The 21,012-nt window shown below is 48.7% G+C and overlaps 2 protein-coding genes across 3 annotated transcripts in view; both read right to left on the bottom strand.

The window, feature by feature from the left end:
• Positions 1–7,610: 7,610 nt before the first annotated feature.
• CUNH10orf82 (chromosome unknown C10orf82 homolog) lies at positions 7,611–14,246 on the bottom strand. The gene is made up of 5 exons (XM_041660765.1): positions 14,192–14,246; positions 10,344–10,562; positions 8,731–8,917; positions 7,829–7,926; positions 7,611–7,741 (listed from the first exon to the last, which is right to left on the bottom strand). The coding sequence occupies exons 1-5, from the start codon at positions 14,244–14,246 to the stop codon at positions 7,611–7,613; spliced, it is 690 nt and encodes a 229-aa protein (XP_041516699.1).
• Positions 14,247–16,505: 2,259 nt separating this feature from the next.
• Hspa12a (heat shock protein family A (Hsp70) member 12A) overlaps positions 16,506–21,012 on the bottom strand; it is a 148,995-nt gene continuing 144,488 nt past the window's right edge. For both annotated transcript variants that reach the window (XM_041661195.1, XM_041661196.1), the window contains one exon: positions 16,506–20,707. In XM_041661195.1, the coding sequence (XP_041517129.1) occupies positions 20,070–20,707 (638 nt within the window). In that variant the 3' untranslated portion in view covers positions 16,506–20,069. The remainder of the gene's footprint in view (positions 20,708–21,012) is intronic.

Raw genomic sequence — 21,012 nt, 5'->3', positions numbered from 1 at the left:
CTTTCCTAGAAACCTTACTCTATATCTTTAGGTTATGTGTGCATCTGTGTGTCTGTGGTGTGTGTGTGTGTGTGTATGTGTGTGTGTGGTGTGTGTGCACACGTGCTCATTGTTGAGTTACAAGTAGTTATGAGCTGCCCAGTATGGGCGATGGGAACCAAACCCAGGTCTCTTAACCACGGAGCCATCTCTCCAGCCCCTACAGATCTTAACAGTGGGGATAAAGCTTTTCAGTCGTTCTGCGCTGGCTCCGTGTCACAGTCACCTGACTCCCCCATGCTCAACAACAGCCTTGCCCAAGGGCAGCAGTCATGATTAAGTCACTACAGCACACAGGTAAACCACATAACCACAGCACCCAGCACGTAACCAGCAGCCAGTCCACGAGGCAAGAGGTACTGGTTGACATGAGCTTTACTTCAGAGTTAACAGAGAGTCAAAATCAGACAAGACAGAAAAGTCCAGCCTCAGAGAAGGTGTTTCAAGTAGGCACAACCAAGGTCGAGTATTCAGATGCCATAAATAGAAGAAAACTAACTACAATGAGAAAATGGACAAAGGACATGAGCCCCTAGAGAGGCTGTTGTCGTCTGTTGCTATTGAAACAAACAATGAAAACAACCTGATGCCGAACCACAACCACAAAAGGCTTATTTCTCATCTCACAATTCTGGTGGCTGGGTGGCAAGGGCTGTGTCACAGCGTGGGGGACAACTGGGTGTGCGCAGAAACAAAAGAAGCACCAACTCAGACTGACTATACCAACCTATCCTCCTGAGAAATGACCCGTCCCTGAGCCCCGACTCACACCCTTGTGAGGACAATCAGTCCCTTCCCACAGCCGTGTCCTCCTGGTGTGATCTGCTTCCGGAAGGTCTCATCTCATACAGACCCTCAGCATCCACCAAGGGCACCAGGGTTCCACTGTCTCGAGGACAACCCACATTGGAAGCATATCAAGGGGAGCTACGGGACAGACGCTGGCGATTCCACCTCACTCGGGGAATCAGAGGAATGCAAATCAGGCCAAAACGAGAGTCCACTCATCAGATTATGCAAAACTTAACTTTTTCAAACAAAAATAACCAACTAGGATCCATATATACCAAAATGGGTAGAGCCACCCAATCCAGGGAGAATGCAAGCAGTGCCGAGAGGCCGCCATGCGGGCTTGGGGGCTTTGCATATTTCACTCCTCCTAAAATATTCCTGTCCACTACGCATGCTACTCAAAATATCAAGACAGCCAGGAAAGCCACTTAGAACCCTGTTAAGAGACCAACAATACCTTATCTATTTTCATGACAAAGGATGTTGATATAAATATGATGAGACGATTCATTTTTGATCACTCCAGGTAGCTGCCAGGGAAGTTTCTTTGTAGTTTAACTTCTAAGAAAAAGAGGAAATAAAGAGAATGGCCGGCAGGGTTGCAGGAGCCCAGTAGATCAACTTTGTTACTATATTTGCAGTTCAGCAACTATGGAAGGTAAAAGGCAACCAATAGCCTTCAATGGCTGCCTCCCCCAGAGATTCTGATTTATCAGCTGCTATTGCTAAAGTTCCCTAGACCCACGTCAGCCACAGAAAACCCTTTATCCTCACCTCTGACACTAACATCCCTGTAACCCATGGCACTGCCAGACCAGCCAAGGCCACAGCGTGTAGACAACTGTGTTCTCCACTCTCCCAGACTCAAGGCACATAATTCCATCAAGATTTGACTGAATGAAGATGTTAACAGCAGCAAAGATGCAAAGTAAAGTCACCCACAGAGAATCCAGCATCTTCATCACGTCTCCTCAGCCTCCATAGGGTGGGGGGAAAAATGAATACTTTACAAAGCTATTTCGTAAACTGTTATGTTAAATGGATATCTTTTACTAGCTTTTAATGCTAATAGTGCCATTTATTCCTGACCTTCAGAAATATGAGATATTTTAAATGACAACATAAAAAGAGTTCTTGTTTGAAAACCCAAGCTACTTTAGACTACATATTATTACGTCTAAGTATAGTGTGCGCCAGCGTGGCTCATTTCAGCATCCCGTTTCTATCTGGCTGGTATGTATTTCAGCTGACATTTATTGTCCTTCTGCATACGTGTCAAATTCCTTAATGACGACCGACAAAGGCGTAGCGCTTGGTATATATAAATTACATTTGCTACCATATAATCAGCGTTATCTATTAGAATGCTCTTTGCGACAAATCACGTTCAAAATAAAAAAACGGAATTGATTTTTCTGTTATTTTAATATCGTGCCGCACGCAGCAAGCCTTTGATTGAACCTTAAACACTTTAATGCTCTATTTTTGTTTGCTGCAGATCAGAAATGGAGTTTGTACTCGTCACAAAGCTAAAGCAATTTGCAAAAACAACGAAATCAAATTGTGGAAAAAGGAGAACTATCCTCTTTTTTTTTTCCACGCCGAGGGAATGTGTTTTTGTAAAGCCATCGTTAGAGGGCATACGGCTGCATGGCTGGTCACACACACTTTTCATTTCTGTGCCTCCATTTTCATCTAAATTAGATTTTAACTTTAATGCAGGGTATAAAAAGCCTCTCCTGGGCCTTTGTTTCTGTCTTCTCTCAATCCACCGTAGGCTTTCTCTTGGCTAATACAAGCTCCACGTTGGTCTTTGTCCTCCTGTCTTTTGGCCATGGTTTTAGGCTGCGTTCTCAGAGCGCTAGCTGCAGGAGGCTGTTTCTGGAATCTTCCAGTGAGTTGTCTCTCAGCGGTGCTCGCTTGGCGCACACTGCAGCAAATAAAGCACAACCAGAGTCTGGCTAGCACCAAGCTTTTGGCTTAATTTGTGGCGTACAGCAGAGGCTGGAGTCAGGGTTCTAGCCCCTGCTCTTTTTCTTCCCCCTTGCTAGGAATGGCATTCACAGTTTTAATTGTTTCTTAGAAATTCAAAATACAAATGGCATTTTATGATACATGAAAACTGTAAAACCTTAAAATATCAGTGACTGTCAATAAAGTTTTATTGAAACACATCAGCCATCCATTTAGTTACACACTGGCTATTCTCCCACTGAGGGCAGGAGTAGTTATGAACGTCCTTATGGCCCATGAAGCCTATAATATGCATTGTCTGGACCTATTCTGGTTTTTTTTCTGTGGTAAACACTCTGGCCAAAAGCAACTTGGAGAGGAAAGGGTTTATTCCAGCTTACACTTTGCTCACAACTCATCAGTGAGGGAGTCAGGGAAGGAACTTGAGCAGGAACCCAGAGGCGGGCACATGGAGTAAAGCTTCTTACTGGCTTGCTCGCTAGAAATACCTAGCCAATCAGTCGACAATTGCATTCACACACACACACACACACACACACACACACACAGCACTCTAAGCAAGTGGGGAGTTTCAGGCCAGCTTGCACAAGGTGAAGCATCTGTCTTCATTCAACTTCCCATGTTGTCTGCCCTTGTTCTTTTAGCAATGGTTATACATGACGGGCTGCATATATGAACTTAACACCTGCAAACTGTGAAAACCATGCTAAGCCCATTGTTTCACCGAATCTTCCAAAACAGCCTCACAAGGAAGGCAGGCTGATCATTTTCATAACAGAAGACAGGAGCTTGAAGTGGTTGTTTTCTCCTGGAGACCATCAGGCAATGCAAGGCCTGAGGACTCCTGAAGCCAGCCGTGGCCGCAGCCAGCCGTGGCCGCCCAAACCCCGGAGCAGGCTCCATCACCCTTGTACACTCTTGCATTCCCCTCTTTCCCCTCTCCCCTGCTGGCTCCTTGAGGCGACCCAGGGTGAGTCCATGGCTCTTTAGGAGTTGTTCACTGTGGCAATGGCCGAGGAGGAGATCACAGACCACAGGGAGGCATCAGGGGCTCAATGCTCTGACCTACCTACTTTCCGGCAGTACCATGTGACTTGTCTATGCTGGGATTTTGGTTGGCTTTGTCTTGCTCTGTTTTATGGGTGTAATTGTTTTTATATCGTCAGCTTGGCAGCATCTAAACTAATCTAGGAGACACACCTCTAGGCATGCCTGTGAGAGTTTCCAGACTGGGTTAAGTGATGTAGGAAGACCCACTCTGGATATTATTCCATGGGTTGACATCCTGAACTGAATACTCTCTGCTTGCATGTAGGGTTAAGACAGCCCCTTTAGGGGGCGGGGTTTGCCTCGGGCGAATGCCTACAGATAAATGGGCGCGCGCGCAGCAGCTCCGCCCTTTCCTTCCTACCTCCTGTGCCACACAGGAACTTCGGTTCTGTAAGTTTATCATTAAAGTGGTAAATATTCTTTAATATCTGCATTGCATTTATTTACTCCGATACACTTGCCCACTGTGGGGGTGACATCACCAGCTGCCTTCTGTTCCTGCAGCCACTGCCTTCCTGATCAAGGTATATTATACCCTCTTGAACTGTAAGAGAAAATAAACTTTTTTAAAAAGTTTCTTCTTGTTGGGTACTTGACCTCACCAACAAGGAAAGTATAACAGGGCTGTGTATCAAACCTGGGGCCTTGCCCACGCGAGCTGGGTATTCTACCACTAAGCTACAGCCACAGTCCCACACCTGGCTGGTCTCTTAGTATCATACGGATGCTACGAGGTTCTTGCATGATCTTCAGTTCACAGATTAGGAGTGTGGTCCTCGGAGAGTTTAGGGAGTGAGTCCATGGGTCACGCGTGCAGAAATACAAAGCTGAGATGTGAACTCTGGAGACCTGCGGCCTACACCACACACAACGCTGCTTGAGCAAAGTCAAAGCTACGTCATGGCTGAGAGCTTTGTGAGGAGTTTACAGGCAGCTGGTCACCACTGTGGGCCCTGTAGCAGGGACAGGGACCAATGGTGTCCCCCCTCCACCAACATAAAGGAGGGCTATCAATTTCTGTACAGAAAGCAAAGGTGACCCCTAAGAAGACAACTTTAATTGCCACAAAGCCCAAACTATCCTGACAAAAGGCCTGGTTGGCCCAGGGATTCGTTTTTCATCCTCAGGTAATGGAATTGTTTTTAGTAGCAAGAATGAGCTCATTACGGATGCAGCCTGTGATAATAACGATAATTTGCTGCAAGGCAAAAATCACCTTTATACACCCCTCCCGGGCGACAGAAACTCATGGAAATTATAGGCTAGGGAGAAACAGAAAGGATGAGGACTAAGGAAAAGAATTTCAAAGCAGAACTGAGAAGACAAAGGGAATCACAGCCCTGTACTCTGAACGTGGTGCCCGTGACCTGGAAAAGAACAGATCGCTGACGAGATGAACGGTTTCTACCTCATTACCTCTCCACTGGGGTCTTAAGGGTTTAAGTTTCAGCCATTTTTTAAAAGTTATTGCAAAATGAATTAGCCAAGAAATTAAATATTGGCACAGGAGGTGAGAAATATGCCAGTTTGTCAACCCCTTCACTTTACGGAAAAGACCCTGCTAGCCCAGCACACCTACCTGCAAACTGTGTGTCCTGAGAAGGGCCAAGTAAACACCCTTCCCACTCCCATTTTTCTTGTTCAGCCTGTCTAGTGACGAGAGCGGCTGACAGAGAAGCCGAGGGCTGGGTCCCGTACCTCCAGGCAGCTGGGTCCTGTGTGGGTTGTGGTCACTCCTTTAGAACCTGGACGCATCTTGACTGATCTTGGAGTGTTCCTTCATCCCTCTGAGAGAATGCCAGTTGCCTTCTGCTGAGACATGGCTTTCTTTTTTCCTTAAACAAAAACTCCAATATATTTTTAATTTTCTATGTATTCAGGCACACGTGTGTCACGGCACACTTGTGATGGTTAGAGGTGACAACCTATGGAGGATGCTTTTCTCTTCCACATATGGGTCCCAGGGACTGGACTTAAGACATCAGGCTTGACAGCAGGAGCCTTTATCCACTGAGCCATCATCTCTCTGGCCCTAAAATACCTTAAACCAATCCAGAAACTCTCCCCTAGCCCCTGGATGCTCTTCTCTCCCCACCCCCCAGAGAATTCAACTAAGCACTGTGCAGCAAGGATGACCTTGCTGTGTGAGGAGCTCCCAGAAAAAGCTGTCTTCTCTGTGGGTTCGGTGAGTTTGCAAGTGTTTTGATGCCCATGGACAGATCTGTCCACTCAGAGCTCCCTCTGATTTCTTCTGCATACCGACAACCGCCACATGAGATCAGACACCTGACCTGCCGCAGGAAAGACGCAGGAAGCTAATCTGACTGACTGAACTGTGTCCCTTAAACACAGGGACCTCAGAATACGACTGACTTAAAAACTGGGTCCTGCAGGTTTGACTAGTTAGGATGACATTGGGATGCAGCGCAGTGGACTCCTATGCCAGTGTGGCCAGTGTTCCCAAGAGGCAGTGAACCTACAAACACACGGGAAGAATGGCACGTGACCAGAAGACAGACTCAAGATCCGCCGCATGGTTTGAATGCGAGGCATCCTCCACGGGCTCCTGTGTGTGAACGCTGTCCCCACAGGGTGGCGCTATTTTGGAACGCTGCAGAGCATTTAGGGGTGGAGCCTCACTGGAGGAAGGGTGTCACCTTTTTGATGTAGCCTGGCTGTTTCCTGTCTATTTCTGACTGACAATGCAATGTGTCTGACCACCTCATGTTCCCGCCTGCCATGCCTTCCCCACCATGATGAATGCTGAACCCCTGAACTGTGGCCACAATAAACCCTTCCACCTTTGAGTTGCTTTTTAGGTATTTGGTCCCAGCGACTGAAACCTACAGATTTGGACTTCCTGTGTGGTGAAGCCACCCAGCTGGGTGCTGTGTTTAAACATCCCTGGTAATCTCACATAGCCGAGGTTTGCAGCTGAAATCTCCCTGGTGATGTGGGATGTCTCTTTGTATGATGTCAATATATTTTATAGCCAGTAGTTAGTAAAGAAGATGCTTTGACCTGTGGCCGGGCAGAATAGAGCCAGGCAGGAAACCCAAGCAAAGATACATGGAGAAAGAAGGCGCAACCAGGGAAAGGCCAGCAGCTGTGGGAGAAGCAAGATGTGAGGTAACAAGCCAGAAGCCTCATGGTAAATATAAACTAGTAGAAATGGGTTCATTCAAACATAAGAGCTAGCCAGAAATAAGCCTAAGCCATTGGCCAAATAATTAAAATTAATATTAAGTCTCTGAATGGTTATTCAGGAACTGGTGGGCAGGAGAGAAGCCTCAAGTGACACCCTGGGGACTTGGATTATAGAAAACTGGGGTTGAAGTAGGATTTCTGTACCAAGGTTGGGGGACAGGCTACCCCAGGACCCATGTTGACTGACAGACTGGTTAGAAGGATTGGTTAGGCTTTTGGAGAAGAGCCTGACCCAGCTACACAAGGTTACCTTGGTGTTAGGAGGAGACAGCCCTGGAATGGGCCCTTTACTAGGTCAACATATTGAAAATTACCATTAACCCTCACCCTCCCCAAAACAGAAAAAACTTATCAGGTTGAGAGGTAACTTCTCTATTCAAAGATGGTCATGGGTGACATTGCCAGTCACTTAGGGCACAGATAGTGGTTAAAGAATTATTATGAAATCTCCTCATTGCTCAAAGAGTGTGAAGGGCTGGTTCCGACGCAAACGCAGCAGGCTTCTGAACTCCCTTAAGGCTCACATCTCTTTGGGAGGAGGCGGGATTCTATCCCTCGGCAAATTTCCTTGCTGAGGATGGGGGTTCCCCATACACATTCCTGCTGCATGACAGACTGGACCACTGAGCACAGCCACAGGTTCCAGGAGATCGGAAGTCCTCACCTGGGGATGTTTGACCTGGAAGAGAAAGCCTCCATATGAGCGGCACACAGGTGACCCAGCTAAGCAAGGAGGTCAGAAGGAATCAGTGCCTCGCTAGCTTACCTGGCACAGAGGAGTCTTGGTATTCAGGTGGGAGACCGTGGCGCTGTGAGACTTTTGGAGACGCATCAGAAGGCTGTGCGGAGCTCACACTATATATTCTAAAGTAAGCAGAAAGCATGAAGTTACTCCTTATAGTAGGAGGTATAGCATACAGGTCCCGAGCAAGCACCATGTGTTTGTTCTAATCCTTACAATCCACCCCAGCATTCAGAATTACCATCCCCGTTTCACAGATGGTAAACTGAGACATGAGGGTGCTCCAGGGTCCCTGCCAGCTCCCTCCCTTTTAGCCTCTTGAGAGCCTGGTTGGAGGTTCTAGACAGCAGATCAGTCCTCCTCTAGCAGGGGAGGGCTGTCCTCTTCAACCAAGCAAACTTCCGCGGGGGGGGGGGGGGGGGGGGTGCACAGCTGCCTAGCAGGGCCGATCTACCAAATCAACCCTGGGGCTCTAGAGGCTATAACCAATCATCATCCTCATATTTTGTGGTTGTTTGATTTTTTTTTATTGATTGATAGATTGATTGATTTGAGACTGGGTCCATGTAGCCCTGGCTGTCCTGGAACTCAGTATGTAGATCAGGCCCTGATCCCACAGAGATCTGCCTGCCCTCTGCTGGGATTAAAGGTGTGCACCACCATGCCTGGCTTCCTTGAGTCTTAGGCCAATGCTGAGACAGACAGTTCTGTCTGTCCTTCTGCTCCCAGCATAGAATACCCATGGCACAGCTGGAGGGCATGGTGCAGAGCATGTTTGCCACAGGAAGGCCCTGCCATGACAAATGTGCACATTCTACACACCGGGTCAGTAGCAGTGCTGGGGTGGGGCGGGCCCCGCTGCCCCTGCTCCCACCTCTTCTGCTCCTTCCACCCTGCAGCTCACAGATAATGCCAGCTACACTTACTGATCATAAGGTTTCCGTCGTGCCCTCTTGGCCTGCTCCACCAGTTCCAGGAAGTCCTGGTAGCACTTTCTGGCCATGATGGTATACCTTGTGGCACAGCCAAATTCAGTGACCCTGGCTCTGGGTAAGAAGCCTGCCCAGCCAGGGATGGGGGGCTCGTCCAGTGGTTTTTTCACATTCTTGCATTCTGCAAGGAGACAGCAGGGGTCCTGAGGATTTCAGAGCAGCCCAGTGGGAAGCACTCCCAAGCTCCCTGGCATATTAACAGTTAACCCAAGAAACCCCCAGGCCACACAGAGATCTCCAGCTGTGAGCCAGCCTTCCTGGAAAGGGCTTCCCTCTGGTAGATATCTCATTTCATGCTTTCAGTAGCCTTGGATACTTCCCAGGCAAGTCCTGAGACCTAGTCAGGAGGTGTAGGTCCAGGACACACTTAGCGCCATCAGGTCCTGGTGCTGACACTGACTGGCAGGGTGAACGCGGGTGCTGAAGAGTCAAATGAGGCCCCCAAGTCCCAGAATTCAAAGCTGAATGGCACCCTAGGGGACACTCGGTCCATCTCTCTCTGCACAGGAGCCAGGGGGGTAAAGCAGTTTGCTTTGGGACACATAGCAAGTAACCGTAGTGATGAGCTAAATTCTAAAACTTGGGCAAGGGAGTCTTTGTCACATCTGTAATATTTTAAAGCTCAGCAAGCATATAAATGATCATCTATTTTGGATACGTCCTTAAACAATTTAGTATTAACAAGAAAGGCTATCAGCCTAGTGTGTGTGTATGTGTGTGTTGTCTGTGCACATGTGAGCATACCACAGTGCATTTGTGTACTTGTATGCGAGTGCACCCATGTACTTGTAGAGGCCAGAGGTCTACACCAAATGTCTTCTTTTGTTACTCTTGCCTTGTTTTGTGAGGCTGGATATCTCAGTGATTCTAAAAACCAATTCAGCCATTCTAATCGGCCAACAAGCCCCTGAGATCTACCGAGAGTACAGCCATGTACCACAATACCTGGTTTATTTACACGGGCTTTGGGGAGGAAGCAAAACAGGGCTTCACGCATGCGCAGTGAGTATGCTACAAACTGAACCATTCCCGGACCCTGCATGTCTTTTCCTATAGCCCTTTAGATATACACATAATCCAGGTCAAAGACACATTAAATTAGTGCTGCGTCATCCAGCATTCAATGTGAAGTCTCTTCCTGCAGAATTAGTACCTAAAGCTGGATTCAAACCTAGAACAGAAGTCAGCACCCTTGCCATGATCCCCGGGAGCCCTCCTGGAGCCTAACGGGAGCATCTCTAAGGGCCTCTCGCCGGGAATGGCAGTCCCATCCTCACAGGGCTATTGTGTCTGCTCAGAGAACAATGAAGTCCAGCTCAGAGAAAACTCCCAAAGGGGCAGCCACCGATTCACACGCTGATGCTCAAAGTCCACTGGGACTTGTCTAGGGTTCTGAGCGGGATGCAAGCCTCCCCCAACTGCCCGGGATGGGTCCCTTCTCGGCTACATCCACTATGCTTGGTTAGGTGCTCTTCCTGGCTGTACAACGGCCTGCTGGGATCTCACTGGACCAGGGCTGAGAGAAGCTGATGCGGGGGAGGCCGTACCCAGAGTCAGGGGGTGATACTTCTTGGCATACTCATGCAGCGTCCACAGCACTGTGTCCTCGGAGCAGATGGGCTTCAGGACCGGGGTGCGAGCCACACAGCAGTTCAGTTCCTGCTGCTGCTCCTTGTATCTCTGCGTCCTCTCCTGGAAGGCTTTCACACAATGATTCATTTGGTCCTCGTTGGGGCTTCCTTGGCAACTGAGCCATGGTATGAAGCCTGAGAGGGAATCACAGCCCTAGTGAGGTAGCTGGCTACCGGCTGAGAGCCTGCCTCTGTACCCACCACCGCAGCCGCCCTCCACTTGGCTCTCCTCCACTGCCACCAACGCTGTATGTTTCCAAAGGCCATTAATACAAACGGTGTTGTTGTTTGCACCAGGGCTGGGCCCTCCCAAGGCTGCAGAAAATGACCTTGGCGCTGGGGAGGGAAGGTCCACTCTGACAAAGGAGATGACAGCCACACACTTTGCTGGCAAAGCCCCCGTGTCAGGCTGAACAGCAAATGGGGAACGCGTTTAATGGGCCTAAATGATAGTCTGGGGAGTAATGGAAATTATCCATCTTTTTTTCTTTTTTGAGAGAAAGCTTATTTTCCTTGACACTTCCCAAATGCAATCTGGGATCTTTCTTGCCAGACCATAGAGAAATTGCAGGCCCATTAAAAGCAGAGACGTGTAACACAAAAAGGTAAATTCATCATCTGCAAGACCCACCCCTAGGACAATTTTTCACCATTTCCCACAAAATAACATGTAATCATTACAATTAGAAACGATAAAAACATGACTATTTATTCAAACAGGATGCGGAATCCTAAGTACTATAATATTGTCACAATAAAATCATTTTTAAAAGAACAGATGAGGAAAACTGGTTAAGAACTTAGCGTTACGTGGACAGTAAATAAGTATCTCACAGTACCGAAGCTCGTTGTTTTTGTTTTTGGTGGTTTTTTTGGTTTTGTTTTTTGGTTTTGTTTCTTTTGTCTTTGTTGCTTAAGAAAGAAAACCTGGCTTTGGAGCTGAATGTAGCAGCTCCAAGACCTGCACCCACAAGAAAGCGCCTTCTAGGAGAATCTAACAGACTGACCTGGACAGGACAGTCACAGACCCCTCATCTGCTATGGTTTGAATGTAAAAGTGTCCCCACAGGCTCATGAGCTTGAAACTTGGTCCCATGGGATTGTGGAAACATCAGGAGGTGGGGCCTGGCTGGAGGAAGGAAGTGGGCTGGAGGAGGGCTTTAAGGTTTATAGTCCAGCACCACTTCCTGTCCTCTCCCTGCTTCCTGTGTTGTGGCGTATTTAACTATGTAAAGGTGCATCATGTTTGTTTATGCTGCATTTGTTTAATTCTGTAAAGCTGTGTTGCTGTTTCACTTTGCCTGCCTGAGGCACCTGATTGGTCTAATAAAAGCTGAACAGCCAATAGCGAGGCTAGGCCAGAGAGGGATAGAAGGGGCTGGCAGACAGAGAGAATAAATAGGTGGAGAAATCTAGGCTCAAGAGGAAGAGGAGTGAGAGAAGAAGGAGAAAGAGGGGGATACTCCTGGGGCCAGAAGCCAAGCAGCTTCCAACCAATCATAGAGACAGAGAAGGTAAGATATACAGAAAGGTTTAAAAAAAAAAACTGAGGTAAAATGTAGATAAAGAGAAACTGATTAAAATAAGAGCTAAGATAAGGCTGAGCATTCATAACTAGTAAGAAGTCTCCACATCATGATGTGGGAGCTGGTTGGTGGCCTTAAAGAAAAAGGCTGGTAAATCCTGGTCCATCCAAACATAAGGAGTCCCATCCACGAGCCTCCGCTACTGGGTCTTCGCGACCATGATGGGTTGTAGATCAAACTGTTGCCAAAATAAGTATCTTCTCCTTCATCAGGTGCTCAGTCACAGCAGCAAGGAACTCTAGACTATTTCCCCAACCCCTGGGTGATCAACATTGTCATGTCTATCATGTGATGTCATGGAGAGGGCCACAGAAGCTGAAGGCCCTTTTTGTAGTGCATCTCGACCACCAAGGCCTACTTTGATCTATACGTTTATGTATGTGTATGCATAAACATGAGACATACCTAGTTATACAGACATTTCAGTGAGTGAAGCATGCATATACTGGCTTCATGAATTATCACCATGACTATAGAGAGTACCCAATATGATATGGTGCATGGCAACCCCAAACAGACATATCCAAGTCCCTAATCCTGATACCTATGAGCATGGTCTTCTGGGGAAATGTAGCCTTAGAAAACAGAATTAATGAGCTAAACACAAGATCATTCCACATTTAAGCTGTCCCTAAAGCCAAAGTGTCCTTAATGTGTGTGTGTGGGGGGGGGGGGTAAGGCTGGAGACACTCAGACCTACAAACATGCATTTGAAAACTCAGTGTTGGGGCCAGCTGCCATTGTATAGAATTGATCCCTTGTATAAGGACGGTTATTCGCAGTCTTGTAGACAGTGGGAAAAGGGAGGTGAGAAGCAAATCTGAACTGTCAGACTCCAAAGCACATTCTCTTATCTAGCTAGTGGGACCAGGGTGAACCTGGGAAGCCTTGCAATGTTTTCATGCATAGCCCCTATGTATGAAAGCTGAGAGCCCACTGAGCATGTCAGTTATAGGGACGTTCACAGTTCTCAGAAGCCTGAGAAGGAAGAGCCTTTAGAAATAGAGACCAACACTAACACGGGACTGACTTAAGTAGGGCCTCTACATATATGTGACAGTTGTGTAGCTTGGTCTACTTGTGAGACTCCTAACAGTGGAAGCAGGGGCTGTCCCTAACACTTTAGCTGGCTCTTGGGAACCTATTTCTCATACAGGGTTGCCTTGCCCAACCTTAATACAAGGGAGGGGTTTATCTTATCACAACTTGCTTTGCCAGGCTTTGTTGACACTCGTGGGAGGGCTGCCCCTTTCTGAACAGAGACAGAGGAGGAGTGGGTTGGGGGGGAGGGTGAAGGGGAAGAAGGGAAAGGAATCGGAGGGAGGGGAAAATGCAGTTGGTGATGTAAAATAAATAAAAAGAAAAAAGAAATGGGGACCAACTGTCGTTTGTCAAAGATGAAAGTGTTTCCTAGACATAGGCCTTCCAAGGCTGTGACCTCGACAGGGGAGGTGGCCAGTCTCCCTTTAGGAGGCATGGGAAGGAATGAAAAAGTAAGAACCACCTTTGTGGGAGACTTGAAAAAGCACAACTTGGGAAGGACAGAGGCCTAACTTATCCACCTTTGTCTATCAAAATGTCTATCCTGATCCACAAGCCACCCAGCAGATGTCAAATGCTTCCGGTAGGAACTCCTGAAGGATTTGGCCTAAGTGTTTCTTCTCGGTTATCCAGGACTAGCTGTAACCTTCCTGCAGCACTGGGTCCTCTCACTGTGTCTTAGAAGCTGCGGTGCTTACACTTGCCCAGTTTGTGAGCATCCAGGCACAGCTGGCCCTGACCCTTGAGGACCTGGCAGAGGGGGTCACCCCTAGGTGCAAGGCAGGCAGTATCCTGCACCTTTAAAAGGCGAAACTCCACCTATGTCTTCCTCCTCCTCTTCCTCCTCCTCTTCCTCCTTGTTCTCTTCCTGGTCCTCCTCCTCCTCCTCCTCCTCCTCCTCCTCCTCCTCCTCCTCCTTCTTCTTCTCTCTCTCTCTCTCTCTCTCTCTCTCTCTTTCTCTCCCCCCTCCCCCCCACAAGGCCACTCTGTGCTCCCTTTCTCTCTCCCTTCTCCCTTCCCATCTCCCAGTAAAACTCCCTACATAAGCTCTGTCTGCAAGGCATGTCTCGTAACACAGACACAGACAAGGACCAAAACAAGCCAGGGACCAGAACCGTTGTTATGAATGCCACTTACCACTGTATCCTGGTGTGATGGGCAATTTTCTCATGAAGGTCTCAGGAGACTCCATTTTACTCTGCCAGTGAAGAGAAAGGGGCGTGAAATGGTCTTGAGTTCCTGTCTCAAGGACTTAGGGCACTTGGACAAGAGTTCTTGAGTGTAAAAACAATGACGTGGTCGGGCACTGAGACTGAGAGGTAGAGACACCAGCACACCCACAGCTAGTTGACAGAGTTAGTTATAACCCTGAGACCTGACACCAGGGGCTCATTGCCACCTATGAGTGTCTCACTTCCAGAGACACCCCCACCGACCACCCTTCCATCCATCCGCCCACCCACTCACCGATCTAATAAAACCATTTGCATACACAGCCATGAAACAGACAGAGTTGTGAGTATAAAGAAGAGCAAGAGCCAGGAGCTACCATGTCAGACTCATGAGACTTGCGTGAGAAAAAGGTAAGAAACCCATTTCCCCACAGTCCACTCTAAATTCAGGCAGAATCTGGTTTGGTAGTGACCTGTGTTGCTAAATCCCTTTATGCTCAGACTGACATCTGGAGACACTTCGGGTGTCATAACTAGGGGGGCAGGATGCTACAGGTATCTTGTAACTAGGTCCCTTCTCAACTTTATTCAACGCAAACGAGACACCCCCTCCCCCCAACAAAAGTTTAGACCTATTCTTGTCTTGGATCTAAAAGCCACAAAAACCTGGCATGGAGTCCAAGGAAGGGATGAACGAGATGATGGGTGCCCATTCTAGTACCAACTATATAGACACCACCTCTGGAGCAAAGCCCTTCCCCTCACCAGGGATCACTAATATCTCCACAACGGGCCAAGGTTTGTATATGGAGTCTGCGGTTCATCTGTACCCTATCCTGCCAAGCCACGGCATCTCTGTAAGGAGGCACTTTTGTGACCAGGAGATGGTTTCAACTACTTTGAGTCAAGGGGAGTATGAGCAAAGACTGCTCAAGTCCTAAGGGCAGGATATGCTATCAAGCCTGTGTCCGCTGGGTGCTGAGAACCAGGCCAGCCTGTAGGGAGATGGGGCAGGGAGGCACTTGGAGGGATTTCTGAAACAAAGGCAGGACAGGGTCCAGGAGAGACCAGGACCCTTCTCCACCCACTTCCACTGGCCCCTGCTCTTACCTGGGCGGGTCGAGCACCCCCAAGGAACTAGGCAACACTGCCTGCCTGCATGCTCTATCGGGCCTTTGTGCGCTCACTCGAGGTGGGCGGGCAGATTCTAGATCCATCCGGGATATTTGGGGCTGGTCCCGCCCCATACGTGGAGACCAGGAGGCAGGCCAGGACACCAGAACCAGAACCAGGAAGTGTGTAAACCCTGCAAATTTGGCCGCTAATCCCTCAGCAAGCTGGTCCTGCCTGCCCTGCGGAGGTCCAGACGTTTGCCCGGTTGCCTGTAGCTTGGGTGCTTCCTTCGCACCAGGGGAAGCGGAACCGACGGCCAAAGGGAGGGAGTTTGCAGCTCCTGTTGGGTGATGTGGACACACAGGGGATGCGTGCCGAATGCCACCCCTATCCGCACCCCGCACCCCGCCAGAGGTCGCCAGTGGTCTCCATCCCTGCCATGTGAGGGCCAGCAAGGGGCGGAAGGCAGTCTGGAAAATGAAGGCCATCTGTGTCCATGTTGGCTTCCAAACACAGGCACCTTTCCCAGCCTAGTACACCCCTGCAGACATCATTCTCCGTTAGGAGGGCTGGGGTTTGTTTCTGTTTTCTCCCCCACAAGGTTCCGGGACACAAGCGCTTAACCAAAATGAAGGTATGCTTGAGAGTTGTCTTACTCCTTTTTAGCAGTGGTTTTTTTGTTTTTTGGTTTTGGAGTGGGGAGGGAAGACGGCCTGAGCCATCAGGTCTTTTGGCTGATGCCACTGAGTGAACCTAAAGGGGCATGGAAGGCTTCTGCCGGACGGCTGCTCAACTACCTTTTCAAGCCCTTGGACCACTGGGACCACACCTCAAGCCATCCGGACACTTCTAGAGCCAATTTAGGATTGGCCCCAGGGGTAGAGCCTGGGAGGAAGTCTACGCCTGCAGGGATGCCCCGGGCAGGCACCACCCAGGCCTCCCACACTCCTCACTATGGTGAATCAGCAGTTGACTCTAGCCGTCTGCCTCCTCTCCAGCTAAACCACTGGGTGTCGTTGGGGGCGTTGGTTCCCAGCAAGGGAAGGGCCTGTCAGTAAAGCTTACACCGCCTGAAAGAGGACTTGAGTCAGGAGGAAGTCATTAATGATCCCCCCCATCAATTCCGTCTATACGCCCGGAACGAGAAAAAAACTACTCTAGGCCACGTGAAATTCAGTTTCTCTTTATTAGAATCTGTGAAGACAGACAGAGTTTGCAGATGCCGTCCTGTCTAGTTGCGGCCACGTGAAATTCAGTTTCTCTTTATTAGAATCTCTGAAGACAGACAGAGTTTGCAGATGCCGTCCTGTCTAGTTGCGGGCGGCTGCAGCTCTGTGTCGTTCGGCTCTACCTTGTAGTGAACAAGACTCCCAGCGGCTGAGATCGTAGGATACTGTTCCACAATTCAAACAGATGAGAGCTGGTATGATATTATGACCAACAACATTTAGACTAGCCACCCACTTACGCCATTCCCCAGCGTACGTACTTCGCAGCCTAATCACACGATTACATCACTACAATGTGAGATTCGGTCTTCGATTAATAATAATGCATTTTGACTCCTGTTTAATATCCGTGCATGCAATTCTTTGCTACCCTGGCGGTTAACCAGACCTGGACGCTAATTAGAAGCTAAACTTGGTCTAAATAACATTCTAAGGGTGAGGGGCAGGCAGGCTCTGTAACCTGGACTCAGCCATCGCGCCCCAGGACCTCTACAGAAGCACCCCCTTTCCTATTGTATGCCACCTCCTGTCTGTCAGTCTGCATTTAGGAATGCCTGCTGTATACAGAAAAGAGAGTTCAGTAGCCAGATAATACACACAAAGACCACAGACCCCCCTCCTAGAACTTTCTAAGTTGGGGACTGTGTCCCAAGTGTACGTATGCAGTGCTCTGATACGGTTATGTCGGCTGGAGTAGGGATAGACTGGAGAGCTTCAGCTGGAGTTTGATGACTGGGGCTGCATATCTGGGCCAGAAGGAAGTCAGGGAAGTGACCGCCCCTTCTCCATCATCAGTCTGCTAAGACTGCAGATCTCTGTCAACTCGTTTAAGCAAAATAGGAGCAAGGAGACAGACCTAGCATAAGCTGAGGATGCTTTATGCTAGCCAGGAAAAGAAGGGCCCAACTGTCCTGCTCACTTACTAAACCCAACAGAAATCTCAGCTCATGTACCACTTGGTTCCTCTGATCATGAAGGGTGCCACGCTTTGCCTTGCCAGAGGGGAGAGGTCAACAGCCCTGAGAGACACAAAGTGTCTGGGGAGGGAGGCATGGCTCACAGGCCGGTGTGCTCAGCTCTCAGTCTGGGCAGGAGACGTGGTGCATTACCCTTCACGCAGAAGCGTTCCGCTTTGGGCAGGGCGTGCAGGTGTGGAAGGGTCTGCTGGAGCTGTCGGTCTGTGTGGTCTGTGTGATCAGAGTACTCTGACCCAAGGCACCTCTAACTATTGCTCAGTCTTGCATACATGTCCACGGCATGACATCAACACAAACAGTGATCAGTGAGAGCGATTGGGAGGCGAAGCTGTGGAGCTTACAGGCAGCAGTGTAATTAACCAAAATTAGGAGAACTCTCCTCAAACAAGCGCACAGTAGAAATAAAGATTCTGTACAGGATTCTAGTGCTCTATATACATAAAATTATATCCATTATAACAAAATTGAAAGTCTATTTGAGGACTGTGGCCGGAAACACCAAAAGAGAGGCCCATGAGCTTCCAAGGCAGAGTTAGCAGGGGAATCCTAGCAAGCATTCTGATATCTGGATTTGACACCCCGCCATTCCGTTTGGGGTTCCCATTCTCGTGTCCTATGGTTTGATAGCATTTTCACATTCTAGCGGGGAATTTCTGCAGCAAGTGGTGTGAAAAAGACAACAAGAGGTTGGAGTTCAAAATGCTACTTAAAATCTGTGTATTGGCTATGATGATGGGTTCACAAATCCAACTTGCATTTGAAGTTCCCTTCCCTCATTCTGTACTCATTCATTCATTCATTCATTAAATAATGCACGCCTCCAGTGATCTGAAATCAGAACAAATTCCAGCAGGTAAGAAAGGCAGCTTTGAACAGATCAAACGGTTCCTCATCCTCGGTTGGCTCTGGAACGTTGGCGAGACTGGCTTTGGCTTTGCACAGAGGGAAGGCGAGAACACAGAACCTAGCTGGCTCATTGGGCAGCTTCATTCTCAGGGTTCCTACTGTGACATCTTTTTCCTTCTCTGACCCTTCCAGTAAGGACTAAAAGGGTGACCCCACCTGGTTGTGTGGGTACACACACTCTTCCCTAAGGGGGCTCTGACGGGAAGGTTTGAGGCCACACTGTGTGGTCTGTGGTCGCTTCAGCTCTGACAAAATCTCAGTTTCGAACTCCTCGCATGCGAACACGAAACACGCAGGTCCTGTCTCTGCAGAGTCAGCTCTGGCTTTAGGGGTTAGATTCAGACCTGCTCCTGACAAGCACCCAGGCAATTCTGAGGCAAGGGGGCCACAGACCTGCTTTGTAAGAGGCTATTCTCATCTGCCAGGTCTAGGTTTACATGCCCTTTTTAGTGAGCAAGGTAGGGGGGGTTGCTTTGGAGTTCTGGGCTTGGTGATACATATAAACAGAGCAAATAAAAACTTCATTTTCTCAAACAAATGTCCTACTAAACTCACCTATGATTATGCAGGACCTCTGAACTCAAGGTTTGTTGTTCTGAGAATTATCCTCTGATCTGTATTTTCATTTACTGGGTTTTCAATGAACCCCAGTCAACTGTGGTCCAAAAATGTGTAACAGTATAGTATAGTAAGATATGCTGCGATAGACCACATTCATACAAATTTTATCAAAGTGTTTTCATAGTTGTCCTATTTCATCATTAGTTATTGTTGCTAATCTCTTACTACTTTATTAAATTGAACTTGATCATAGGTATGTAAATATAGAAAAAAACCATAGTATATAGATAAGGTTTGGTACTATCCACGGCCCTGGGCATCCACTGAGGAACCTCAGGGTGTATCCTCTACAGATAAGAGGGGACCGTTGTAATGTGGGGTAAGTCACAAACTCTTCAGTGTGCATTCCCACCAAAGGAAGCTTTACCTGCTCTGGAAAATGGAGGTATTGGCACCCTTGCCTCCACCCTGCCCCTCCCCCCATCCTGGTTGAGTTAGCCAAAACCATCCTTCATTGAGCCTCCTTGGAATTTAAATTATACGAGAACCTAAAATAGTGCCCGGTGTGGGCAGTCTTCTCCCACCAGCGTAAAAGAAATACTGTAAGTTGCCGCTGAGTCACCAAGAAGACGAGATTGAGTGCAGGAAGCTGGCACTTCCTATCCTTTGCCGTCCAAGGTAATTTAAAAAGACCTCTGAGGAGGACCCCTCCTGGTCAAAGGTCCTGCTTCACACCCAGAGAGATGTCCTCCCTCACAGGGTCCTCTGCATGGCAAGCAGGGGCTGTCTTACCACGCAGGAACCTGTGAGAGCTGGCTGCTCCAGGATCCCTGAACTTCCTATTTCCAGACCTTGATACTAAATTTCTGAGTTTTTCTGATTCCAATATACTCTCAACAAAAAAAAAAAAAGTCCTTAGTTAATTCTCTCCCTGGTTCTCATCTTTCCTACTGAAATTTAGGTGGGCGATGGCAAAGGTCAAGGTCAGGGGCAGAACAGTCAAGGTCAGCGGATGCAGAGGAGTCCCGGGGGCTCGTGGCGGGGAGGGGTGGTTACATTAGTAGTTTAGGAAGTCGATCCCCACTTTGACACTCTTTGAGGTGGCTATATCAATGGCTGTGGCCTTGATTTCAGTGTCCCCGAACTGCATAAGGGTCTGGATTTCCCTGCGGGCAGGCACCGCTGCGCCACTGGTCCCCGTGAGATCCAGGCGGAGCGTACCACACTTTCTCACCCCTGGGTCAGTGATGAAGCTGACATCGTCATGCTCGGAGCTGTAGACATTGATGACAATGACCAGCTGGGAGGGCTTGGCGGGAGTGTAGCTGCGCTTGACCAGCTCCCCCAGAGCCACGGACTGGTCCGCGGAGATGAACTTGTCAAAGACATCCGTGCACCAGCGGGTGCCGTCCTTCACCAGTAACTTCTCGGGGGGATGTTTCCCCTCCACGTAGCGGTTCAGCACGCCCACGCCGTAGGTGAGGGGAGACCGGCGCACCTTGATGACAGCAGGGTCCAGGCCAAAGAGAACAGCGCCCTTGAGGATGGTGAGGCCCACATCCTGGGGAATGATGATCCTGCACTTGTCACCAAAGGCAGCCTGCACCGCCTGCTGCAGAAGGGGGGCCTCTGCAAAGCCACCCACCAGGAAGAGGAACTTGACCGTGGACACCTCGGGCTTCTGAAACAGGTCCCCTGAAAGGGAAGGAGAAGGGGAGATGGGATGACCCAAAGCAAGGCAGCCTGAGTCTACAGAAGGGACAGCTAACCATGAGCATCAGCTGGCATTGGCTTTGCACGAGCTCATTGAACTCAGTTTGGACTGAGCTAGTCTGATAAAGAAAGGTTTATACACTGTATGCCTGGGAACAGAGGCCAGGGCTGTGCCAAGTAGAAGCCTAACTTATCGGAGGTGGTGCTGGCTTTAATCAGAACTCATTCATCATGACGATAGCATCCCTTTAAATATGTGATCCTAGCTGTGAGAAACAGTTGTGTCT

Source organism: Microtus oregoni, unplaced genomic scaffold (genome assembly GCF_018167655.1).
Source record: "Microtus oregoni isolate MIOR12 unplaced genomic scaffold, Mior012 000012F_ref0000307, whole genome shotgun sequence".
Lineage (NCBI taxonomy): Eukaryota > Metazoa > Chordata > Mammalia > Rodentia > Cricetidae > Microtus > Microtus oregoni.
This window is presented reverse-complemented; position numbering and strand designations above follow the sequence as displayed.

Bases quoted from the DNA above. Each gene is read 5' to 3' on its own strand.
- CUNH10orf82 (XM_041660765.1), bottom strand. From the start codon at position 14,246: ATGGAGTCTCCTGAGACCTTCATGAGAAAATTGCCCATCACACCAGGA. The intron at 10,563-14,191 runs GTAAGTGGCATT...ATTCCCTCTCAG, and splicing joins CATCACACCAGGATACAGTG to GCTTCATACCATGGCTCAGT. The intron at 8,918-10,343 runs GTACGGCCTCCC...GTCTCCTTGCAG, and splicing joins GTATCACCCCCTGACTCTGG to AATGCAAGAATGTGAAAAAA.